This window comes from Zingiber officinale, chromosome 4A (assembly GCF_018446385.1).
Source record: "Zingiber officinale cultivar Zhangliang chromosome 4A, Zo_v1.1, whole genome shotgun sequence".
In the NCBI taxonomy this organism is placed as follows: Eukaryota; Viridiplantae; Streptophyta; class Magnoliopsida; order Zingiberales; family Zingiberaceae; genus Zingiber; species Zingiber officinale.
The window spans coordinates 123,358,759-123,370,999 of NC_055992.1; the positions used below are offsets into that span (position 1 = coordinate 123,358,759).

A 12,241-nucleotide genomic window follows, 5' to 3' on the forward strand; every position below is an offset into this window, starting at 1 on the left:
GAACCCGCTCGGAAATGGATGGTGGCAGAGTGGGTTGGTCGCGTCATAGCGGCAAGTTGGGTAAACCCTAGGAAACCGAGGCGGTGATACGGGAAAGAGGAAAGAGATCTTCACGGGAAGAGCGAAGGAGGGTTCCGTGCATCGTAGCGACAGGTTGGGTAAACCCTAGGAAACCAGGGCAGTGACACGAGAAAGAGGAAAGAGATCTTCACATGAAGAGTGAAGGAGGGTTTCGTGCATCGTAGCGGCAGGTTGGGTAAACCCTAGGAAACCAGGGCGGGGGGCACGGACAAGAGGAAAGATATCTACACAGGAAGAGCAAAGGAGGGTTAGTGTCATTTGTGAGTAAGATTTCATGCCATTTTGTTGTTTTTCCACGTAGGATGGATGACTCATTCATGGAGGGTTTTGTGAGTTTTTTTTCACTTAGCGTATCATTGCCAAATTTCTAAATTTTACCATGATAGCATAAATGGCCACTTTCGCCTCTACGAGTATAACTGTGGTGATAAGTAGATAAAGATTTATCACTTAAGATGGAATCGAATCTAGGGACCGGTGAAATGTAAATTTTGCACCTGTGTCACACACTCTCATGACTTCTTGACCCCACGAGCGTAGGGTAGTTGTTACTCGGATGTAATTTTATTTGATTGATACGAGTCAATTCTCGAGAATTTTATCGCCTTGGGTTATACTCTCCCACCTAAGAGGTCGCTGCATATCTTAATTTATCTATCTTTATCTTATCATGGGGTCAACGACACTAGAATATTTGGGGTGAGTGATATCTTATTAGATAAATTATCTTTGTCCATGGGGGCACAGTGCAATGAAAAGTATGAGAGTTCAGTATATAATATTGTGGCAAAAAGGCGAATACGTTCGCCCCCAGCACCCCCGTCAACTCGTCCCAAGGCCAACACAGAAGAGATAAATCACGGGCGACTACTAGTGTTTGGAATAGTGACTAGCACATAAAGGAGGTATTTACCTCAGCTTTACCAAAATTCAAATTTCAGAATTCATTATGATAATATCTCATACACTAACCACTAGATCCATCAAAGAGGACATGTCCAGTACATAATATATATCTAGTGTGTAAACCACTCATAATATTGGTCATCCGCAGGACGATCAAATATGTTTTACTTCCTGGAATCAGGGAAAAGGTCTTCTCTATAATGTCGACAAAAAGGCATGGTCATGGGTTGTAGGATGGGTGATCCAATTATGCAGTACTCAGGTTTGCTTAGAAAATAGGATGACACAGGAAAAGGGAAAAGAAATGTGAAGTAAAAAAAAAACACACTAAAAAGAAAGAGAAACGGCCACCACCAGCCAACTCGTAGCGACAATGCTGGGAACTCTAGCTTACAGCCTCGCGGCAAAGCTGCAAGTTTACAACCGCAATGATCATGAATTCGTGGCAACTCCGCGAGAGTTGACCACCACTAGGATCAAACAACAAACGATTTTTCTTGGGCGTTTACCATTGTTGGGAAAGTTCGTTCCGCCTAGTTCTACAAACGGTTTCTAAATCATCCGCCTAAACAGGAGAACATGTTTCAACTCTAGTACAGTTCATCTTTTCTCTCATTCGCACCCAGTGTAAATAGAGGATTAAGATAGTCGATTTTTAATTCTAAGTGTGTAATTTGACAATTCACTTTAAGGATGATCATTTCAAGTCTTAGGATTTATAACCTAACTAGTTGAAATTGTTAAACGGCGCAAACTAAAGTCTGAGCACATATAGCACATGACCTATCAATTAGTGCATACTTCTTGGCTTCTTGCATTCATGATTAATTCAAGATGCTGATTCTCACAAAAGTCTAGGCAGACAATTTACTAGAAGGTGGACAATTGTAATAACTCAATGCATGGAAAATATTGCAGTCCTTTAGCCTACAAAATCCATGAACTTGCACTGTTGGAGGAGGATTAGAAACATATACATGCAAAATTGGGGAGATTAATCTAAAGTTCGTGAAGTACTTTGGAAGAAGTATCGGTGCCTGCTCTTCAGTATTCGCCCTTCAAGTGGGGCAAAAGTTGAACCAGTTGATTCAAGCTCATTATCAACCGTGTTCGCTGAAAACTTTAAAATTCTTGGCGCGCACCAAAGGAGAAGCATGAACAAAAATTTAGTCAACATGTTGTTTCCTGGAACAACGAAGGTTGATGTACCAAGTGGCTAGACGGCGGAGGCTCAATCCAACCATAATCTTCCAGATGGCAAGCATTATATAGGTAAGACTTGACCAGAAAAGAATCCACACTAATCTCCAAGGGAGTGGTTCGTAAGGGAGAAGTTTTGCATACACTGGGGTTAGTACTCTGATAACCTAAACAAAGATAAATATTTTACTGAGTTGAATCATGATGGCGATTAGCCGTCGCATGAAAATTACTGCTTATGACCTACCACGCAGGCCGGTGCAAGAGGTATGAAAGTAAGATCCTTTCTCTGCTCATCAGATTTCTCGTTCAGAGTCTGTCGAAGGAAATTACAAGTTACAATCTAGAAAAGGAAGGTAACTTCCATCAAATGCAGGAGTAAAGCAAAACCTAAGCCCAAGGTATGAAACTACAAAATATTGAATCCCCAAAAGTGAACAAAAAGATCATTGCATGGTAGAATGAGAAAATAAAAAACAATCATGTCGGCATTAAACCTTAATATAGTCCTTAATTTTTCTAGTCAATTGATAGAAGATACACTTGTTCTATGACATTTCGATGCTTGTATCCCAGCTCTTATACTGTGTGATATTGCAACTTCAGGTCAAGATCAGAGACCAAATTATTTGTCAACTTTTGGTTTATTATTCTCAAATAAACTTTGCAACTATCATTTATTGTCAAAAATATCTGTCTGGGCATCATCAGCATATGCTTTCCCGTGATTACTCATATTTGTCTACCAAACAACAGAACTTTCGCAAACTAGTCTCAGTGCCAGATAAAAAAAAACCCTTGTTATACATTGCACAACAAAAATTCTTTGGAGACTTGTAAAGTAAATCAATTACAAAATCAAGCAGCAAGCCAACATATCTAACATGGACAGATGGAAATTGTTATCATGCATGTATCTTCTATCGTGTTATGTGCTTGCTCATGCATTATGGTTGTCAGCATTATACTGTCTATTGCCTGTGTTCATTTTTGATGACTACTATGTTTGGCTTCATGTTTTATGAAATCTCATGTAAAATAATTAACACATTCATGTATTTATTTTGGCTCCTGGTACTATATCAACCACCCCACCTTTCCATGAGAAAACCAAAAATCAGAAGACTGAAAAACCTTATTAAGCTAAACAAAAATCAAAATGTTATATAAAAGATTTTGAGCCAAAATCTACCTGCTTACAAAGATCTTCCAAAAACTCTGAGTATGCAATGGGCTTTATCTCATTGAATTTTGCCAGGAAAGAATGCTTGATTGCATCAACAAACACTTCGCACATGAAGACCAACAGAACATTCTAGATTTTAATGAACAAGCATTAGAAGATTACACAAGGCATTAGGGAATCACATCATGAACTCTTCTCATTAGAAGGAATCATGTTTGTCAATGGAACAAGCAACTTACACTGAAAAAGCTTTCAAACCAGGATCCCTCAGCCTCCAAAATGTTCTGAGCCAACACAAACAGCACAAAAGCTGTGATGTGAAATCTCTCCACTATGTCTGTTCACCAGTGTTTGAAGCCCAACAAGGTAATGGAAATTAGTACAACTTCCTTTGCTACTTATCCAGTGTAGCAGGAGATGGAAAAATAAAATTGACCAAGGTTTCACAATGTAAACAAAAATCATAACAAAAGTAAAGGACTTTTTTATATTGCACTCGCACCAACATGTGAAGTTTATGATACAATCAAGGAAAAAGAGGTGCATAATGCAAGCAAAAGAAGTATGGATTGGTTGATTGGTACTTTAACTGACTGCTGATTACTAACAATGGAAATGAAGCGCAGAAAAAATGTAACTATTAATAATATTATCTGGTAGATATTAAAAAGTGGAAGGAAATTGAGTCAAAAAAGTAGAAGGAAATTGAGTCAACAAAAACGCATTGTGCTTGTCTAAAGGATATAGAATTTACTGAATGCTAAAGAAAACTATCAACCATACATTAGACAAGAACACGGAAAATGGACTACAGACTTCAGGGAAACACTACTCTTAGCAAATTTGTGAAGGCATTCTTGTTGTAAAGAAAGCTATAAATGATGGCCTACGTATAGGTGAAGATTAATCAATCATGAGATAAAAAAAATGACTTTAAATGTATTTCCTGTTATGATTTTCCATCTTTTGACTCAAGGCATCATCAATACTGTATTATCAATAAGCCAATCCTTTTCTGTTGTTTTCTTAAAAATCATATTTTATCAGGAAGAGGATCTTCATGGGGAAAAAAAAAGTTTAAATGCAGTAAGGTTGTAACATTTTACTGCTTCACTTCACAATCTTTAACTTTCATTAAGTATTGGCTCTTTTGATTTCTGACAATGATAAATAGATTGATATTAACATATAGAAAAAGTCAATGGTTAACAATTCCTTTTAAACATGGGAAGCAAAAATACAAAATTCTACATGAGCGCATCACTTTTTACTTAATAGCTTGTAAATACTTAATTTACAATTTACATGTGAGCTTTCATTTTCTTTAATTTGGAATGTACAAGATAGCTCAGTTATTTGGTTATAAAGTAGAACTAGAATTCTTGAAAGAATAGTTACTTAGAATAAGGTCATAGGTCCAACTGGAAGATAAATTATATAGCATAACAGAGAATCAATAATGTGCTAATGATATGATGTCTTATCCTCATGAGCTGGGATGAACTTCAGGCCAAGCTAATATAAGTCAGTGTGTCCTCGGGTAACATTGACCTTGTGTTGATACCAGATCATATGAGAAGTATATGCTACAATTTTTACAAATAGCCATATTAAATGTTTTGGGAACGATATTACGCCTTCAGATTTTGATATCTGTTCACCAACAAGACATAACAAAAAATATATGCATACCATAATTCTACCATAGGTCTCAGACTATGATGGATGAAATTTTAATGAAGATCCAACTTTGTGTAACATCGGTTTCCTCTACCTTCTCTTACATACTAGCATAATTTTTTTTTTTCATTTTGGATAAGATCAGAGATGTGTATCAGCACTCTCATGTAACAATCATTACCTCCCTCTAAAATAGAGGAATAATATCAAAATAATTGGTCAAAGAGCAAGCATGAGCGTCTAAAAGGAAATAAAACTGAATTCTGCAGTCCTCAGCAAATCAAGACACTATAGGAAGTATGAAAAAAAATGCTTACCATAGTATACCAAACTGTGAATATTTTCTTTGCTAACTCGTTTGAATACATTACTTTTGATCTCAGCAAAATTATTTGACACCAGTAGAGCAAGGACAGCATTATTGTGAGCAATAATGCAAGTTGATAATGTAATAGCCTGAGCTAACAGTACAAAAGAATGAACAAGTATGGAGAGTTAAGAAACAACAAAATAAACTCATCTTAGGACAAATTAGAAAGAGACAAAACAAAGCCACTAGAGATGAAAGGATATCAAAAGCAATGACAGCAATTGCTTCATCAAAAATGAATCTAATCAGTGCAAATATCATATCATCATCAGAGCAGGTTGAAAGCCCTTCTGCAGAGTCAAAGAGAACTTGCAAAACATCTTCGCCAAATGACTGACAAAGTTTGTCAAATATCTGGAACAAATTTCAGAAGATAGCATCATTATTCAAAGAACAGACTAACATATTCCTCAACTGCAGCTGCTCACCTCTAATACGTTGTAAACGACATACAGTTTAATTGTTCCTTGTCCTCGTATGAAGTGATATATTAGGCTAATATCTGTTTCACAAGAAAGAAAACAGGTTGTTTCACAGTAAACATGAGAAAATTGTTGTGAAAATATAGAATAGTTGGGTGTGTAAAGGCAAGCAAGTACCTGCTAACTGTAGAGAAGAAACTCCTAAAACTAACACAAAAAAACATCCAAAATCTGACAATTCAGCAGCACTAAGCCTCCAAAACTGCCTGCCAGAAATAATTTGTGTCAACAAGTACAGTTTTACCAAACTGTTCAGCATTTATAAAAGAATAAAGGTAGATAAAAAACTAAAACTATTTCCCAAATCATTCAACGTCCTTTAGGTTGGTTTATGTTGACAGCCCAAGCACCCAAAATATTTACTTCCTGGCTAGACAATTCATAAGTGAAAATGAAAGAGCAAATTATTTTTGACAAATATATGATACCTATGCAACAATCAACTGAATCTAGAAATTTTCATAAAGAGTTCAACATTGGATGCAAGGTTTTAAATCTCAAGTCATGTTTTGATCTGACTGCAACGACATTATTTTGCTATCGATGGTGTTGATGGCGAATAGGAGGTGGAAAGAAGAGATGAATAAGGAATAACATAACACAATTATGTACTTAAATTCAAATTTTATTTTTCACTTGGAATGGTACAATTTTAACATTATCTTGTATGGAGACAAACTAAAATAAATAATATCTCAATTCATCTTGACCTGCAAAGAGGTGTCTAGTGTTGGCATGAAACAAAACACATTGATATGATTGTCACACTGATATGATTGACACAAAGACATATGAGACATTGCCTTTGTCGAATCAAGTTTTGGTAATTTATTAGAATAATACATTTTGACTATTTTGACCGGCATGGTACAAGATTTTAAACCATGGCTATATGTATTAGCAAAGTAAAAGAACAAGGGCTATAGCCATGCATTTCCTTTGTCTTGTTAGCTTTTCCCAAGATCACATGTGTAATTGTGTTACAACAGCTAAACAGAAATGTAATCACAACTTGGAGTTCACAAAAAAAAAATGATCCTAAAGCTCGAGGGAAGTAATTCAAAAGACCAAGTCTAACCTGGTCTTTAGTACCCTCCAAAGTGCCATAGCAATTCTTGCAGGCATTATTGTCAGCAATGACAAAAATGACTCCAGACAGACAAAGAAGCCTGCAACAATAAGCTGCATATGTGATCAACATCAGACGCATTACACCAAATATGCAGATAGTGCAGCCAATATTAATATTTTAAGATGCTTGAGCCAATTTCCAAAAGCTAATTCTTAACTTGTTAAATTTCATCGTGGGAAAGAAAGAGCATCCGCAAGATATGCAAATGATTTACCAGCCTGTATAGACATATATCCTTAACTAATTCAAACGTCTGTTTCCATCATTTGCAAGCTACTTTTTAAAAAGATACAACTAGCACACAAACCTAAATGTTCTTTCTCACCCACATGATAGTGTAAATAATAATTGTTAATCAAAATTAATAGTAAAACCTGAAATCCTTTTGAAGCAAAAAAAAAAAAAAAAAAGTAAAATATGTTCATTGTGTTAACCAGAGGAAACTAGTCTAATCCATGTCATCTTAGGTTTGATTGTCAGCTAAAACTTTAAATACAAATCCTGTTCAAGGGAAACCAGTTTTTTCTGGCAACTGCACAGATCTTGGAAACTTATAATTATAACAGAGCTGTTTTATATACAAGCATAACTTCAAAAAAATACTGTTCATCTTCATATGCTTGGATTTTGGATTTACCCTTTCGCATCTCCATGGCACATGAAACATAGTATTATAAACCCCCTGTCTTTTCTTCTCATTGCCAGCAGAGATTGTTCCTCTAAGGGAACTGCCACGATAAATCTCTCCTACGAAGTACTTACAAGGTGATTTGTTGATGAAGGAGGCTTCTGCCAAGATCAATGTGAACAAGAGAACATATTATATTGAGACACAAATTTGATAAAATATGCAAAATGATGAAAAAATTCTGGTTGAAAGCTATAAAAAAGTACTAAAAGATCAAAATGGAAATTGAACAGTCTTACTGAATCTAGTCTAGCAAGTTCATTGAATTAATATGTCAAATATAGAAACTATCATATATGGCAACATTCAGCACACACAGTTCATAACTCTTACATGATTTGAGACATGGGGTTGGAGATAATATATGGGGCTTCATTTCTAACTTAGCTTTTACCTTCCCGATTCACATCAATTACCTTTTGATGAACTGTAAACACAATAAATTTTCATAATCTGACCCTAAATGTACATTTCAAGAGATTCAACCTCATTCCCGACTTGTGAAAACTCCTCTTAAATCGTCCATATCACCTCCTCTGGTTTTACTTTTTACCATGTCAGTTATGTATACTATTGTATTTCACCCAACCCCAAATCTCCAAACAATACATTGACTAGTAATTGGTAAGTACATCTGTATTTTTCAAACCAAAACACATGACTTTGTAACAATTAAGTACTTTTTTAAAATCCAGAAGGAAGTGTTAGGCTCATCCTCTGCGGTCATGAATGCAAACTTGGTTATCCAGAAAAGACATCCAAAAAATTTAACACCTCATAACCAGTCATGTTGTCCATCATCCGGTCAATCTGGGAGTAGAAGAAAAAATCTCTTGGAGATGCCTTATTCAAATCTATGAAGTTCATATATGTTCACCATTTTCTTATAGGTTTCTTCACTGTAACTACATTGGTCAATCATACCAAAAATTTTATTTCCCAGATGAAATTCACACAAAGCAACCTCCTGGTCATTCACGGCCTCCCTTATTTCTTTGGCAAGAGCCTTCTATTGGATAAGTTGCATATTAGTCCAAAGGTGCAATTGGTGCTCAACAATTTCAATTGGGATCTCAAGCATGTCTTCCACAGACAAAGCAAAAAATGTCCTTATATTCTATATTCAATGTTAGTCTTCCTAGAATCACATTTTAAGTAGAGGGTAAGTCTACTATCCAAACTTTCCATGAACAACCTGAATATTTGGTTCCTCCCCACAGTTACATCCAGAATAGTTATCCCAAGGTCCTTATTCTATTTCTAGTCAAGTTTCTTAAAATCATACTCAGTCTCCATGTCCCTCTGTGTGTAATCCTTCATTAAGAATGTGTTGAGATACAACACTTCAACAAAACTATCGGTATACATTAAAACTCTTCTCCAGTAGGAAATTCAGAGTCTAAATTCAAACTACAGGACATCCTGATGCTTATCTACAACATCATTTAACAAAAAGACTACATCAAAATCATATTCAAGCTCGCATATTTTGCAAAAATGAAGACATATTTTGGACATAAGGCCTAGACTCATTACTGCCCTCTCCTCAAAATGCAGATACAACAATAATTCAAGTAAATATGCTTCTGCACTAGTTCTCAAGTTTCCTCTATTTCCATTTATAATCCTTGTTCCTTGTAACTAGCAACTTATCTAAGTGTCCTTAACTTACTAATACTTCAATCTGAATCTTTCCATGAATGCAATCATATGCATCATGTTTGTGATCCAGATGACATTGACAATACTACTTCAACCTATTTCCTTATGTAATGCAGATCGAATAAGTTGAAGTTCAGACAACACAAATTATGATCTTTGATTTCCTTGAATACTTATATACAGTGGGGAATTTAAAGGTATCTCCTTGAGCATCATCACTGATTGAAATTTGTTAAATTCTCTCAAGACTCACTTTCTACCGTCAAAGACTCCTTAGTCCCTCGACCATAAGAGGTTCAACTATACAACCTTATCTTACATGACATCATCTGAAGTAGCATACTTGCTTGTTACCTGCATTTTAGTGTAATCCTTCAAAGACTTCTTGTATAGGTATGAGAGCTAGGATGACCCCAAGACAAATTTAAAGGAGATCATTTGGACAGTTCGATTTTAATTGTCCAATTGCCTGGCCAACTAGATGAATCTCTTCAAATTTTTCAAAGGGTGGCTCTTTGCTACCTTAATTCAATATCATTATCAACACTTCAGACTATTCTACTATTATCAACAAAATAGACTTCAAAACTCCATACAATACTCCAGTTAACCTGGCAATCTTCCCCAATGGCAATCAAGCAAAGAACAATGTGCCTCTCCTTGCATTGTTGTTGGGAAAACTTGGCACAATAGCTATCTGATATCCCATGCAAAGACATTCAAAAATTAAAATCATGAACACATTTTGATGGGTCAATACTCCCGCCATATGTAATATGTACCCATGAACAAGACCTGGAAGTCCTTCAGGATACTTTAGGAGTGAATTCATCACTTCTGAAAATTTCATTTCTACCACCACTGAATCAGGCGGGATCTCTAAACTTGTGGTTGAACAATTCTCTCAAACTTTCTCTTGTATCTACGCCTAGCCCCTTTCTACACACAGTGCTAAATCTGTTATTGTCAATTGTCAAATGTCAAAGCTAAGACAGATAAAGAAATTTGCTAGCTTTTGAGTCCAGCTTGGACCTTGATTTGGGAAGTTCGCTTGAGAATATTAGGTTAAGAAGAGTTCAGCAGGCTTGCATAGTAAATCATATTTAGCTCAGCCAAATTACTAGGAGCTCAGTCAAAGTAAGTTGGGTTCAGTCAAACTGTAAGCAGATCATCTGAGGTGAATGGATTTGGGATTGACTTGGGCGATTGGAGTAAAGGTGGAGCTAAGTTATGGGATGTGGTGTCATGGTACCGCAATTTGGAGTGGTAGTGACAAGAAATTAAGCTTCAGTGGATGGTATTGCATTTTGTTCATAAAAGGCATCCCGGTGCACAAAGCTCCTATCAATGCAGGTTCCGGGGAAAGGTCTATTGCATTTTGTTCATACTTATCAAATTATAAATCACTTCCTCCCATTAGATGGATATTGTCCTTAGACTTCAGTGGATGGTATTGCATTTTGTACTTACTTTTTGGCAACCTTGTAATAAAAGCTCATTGGGAGAGAGTGATCATTATAGATTTCACATAAAATCTAGAGAAGAATATTCACATAGTGGACATGTTCGTAATAAAACAATAAGAATATTTCATTTTCACCATTGGTTCTCAACCAAGCACATGCCTTGCCATGGAAAGCAGGAATATGCATAGATAATAGATAACAGTTTATCTTGATTTTCTCTTTGCTTTCTGATGTTCTTCCTTTTTATGTGTATCAGAGCTTTACAACAAGGAACTTGGTTTTGTGCTGTGTAATTTTGTTATCATGCAACGAAAACTGCAAGATCCCTACAGCCTTTGCTATCGAGAAAACCATACCAGACATTTTTTTTATTGTCCTTTAAAGATTTTACCTTGTAAAATAGATGGATCTTTTGCCATCACCTGGTTCCAATCTAGTGACTCTTCCTTGTCCAATTTCTTGTTCGAATCATCAGATTCGAGCTTCCACAACCTGTCTGTGCTCTCCCTCGCCGTCGCTTCCTCCGCCCCAGAATCCTCAGCCACGCTTCCTTTCACATTCCTCTGTCTCAACTCCGGCAAAGCGACGAAACTCACCTGCGAGCTCTCAAGCGTCGTCTCCTCTACCGTGCAAACCGTTTCCACCACGGACCTTTTCACCAAAATACTGAGCGCGGTTCCATCCTGGAGGTGTCCGTTCCGGACCACCGAAGGGCTCTCCTCTCTCAATTCCGTCGCAGGGATCAGATCCCCCAACGCAGCTCTCCTCGACACAACCTTATTCTTCTTAGTGGCCTTGTGCCTCCGCTTCCGACTGGGTAACCGGTCGTATCCATTTTCAAGAATAGTGCTGTCATAGGATCCTGTTGAAGGCTTGCTTTCGTCACCGGAGGTATCTACGGCGAGGAGGTCGAAGGACAGTTTGCCGCTTCCGAATTTATCAGGCATGACAAAGCCAGATCGAGTCCGATCGGATGAAGACAAGAAAAGGAGTGGCGGAGGCAAGAAACCCTAGAGGCTTCGACGCGACCAAGAAGATCGGGCAGGAGAGACGATCACGGAAACCGGAGGAGGTGAGAAGCGAGCCGCAGAAGCGGCGACGCCGGAGAAGTAACGCCCGATATCTGGCGGCAGGCGAATCGGGTCGTTAGCGGGTCTGAGCTAAACTATACCTATCCAATGCATCCACAGTCCAGGCTTGCATCCGACCCGAACTCTAATTTACGTATGTTTATAAAATCTCATTGAAAAAGGGATCGGTTTCAAATTAATTTTTAGAGAAATCCTTTGTTAAATTAAAAGTTAATTTGTCTAAGTAAATTAGGGGTTCATGGGGCAAAGTGCCCAGCGCCTAGGGATTTAAATTAAAAAGGAAAAAGAACGTGATTA

The 12,241-nt window shown here is 37.0% G+C and overlaps 1 protein-coding gene across 1 annotated transcript; it reads right to left on the minus strand.

The window, feature by feature from the left end:
- Positions 1-1,853: 1,853 nt before the first annotated feature.
- On the minus strand, positions 1,854-11,982 carry LOC121970905 (protein POLLEN DEFECTIVE IN GUIDANCE 1-like). The gene is made up of 11 exons (XM_042521904.1): positions 11,245-11,982; positions 7,675-7,826; positions 6,984-7,087; positions 6,023-6,111; positions 5,852-5,925; positions 5,627-5,777; positions 5,371-5,538; positions 3,613-3,710; positions 3,380-3,502; positions 2,435-2,503; positions 1,854-2,354 (listed from the first exon to the last, which is right to left on the minus strand). The coding sequence occupies exons 1-11, from the start codon at positions 11,798-11,800 to the stop codon at positions 2,154-2,156; spliced, it is 1,785 nt and encodes a 594-aa protein (XP_042377838.1). The 5' UTR covers positions 11,801-11,982; the 3' UTR covers positions 1,854-2,153.
- Positions 11,983-12,241: the final 259 nt, after the last annotated feature.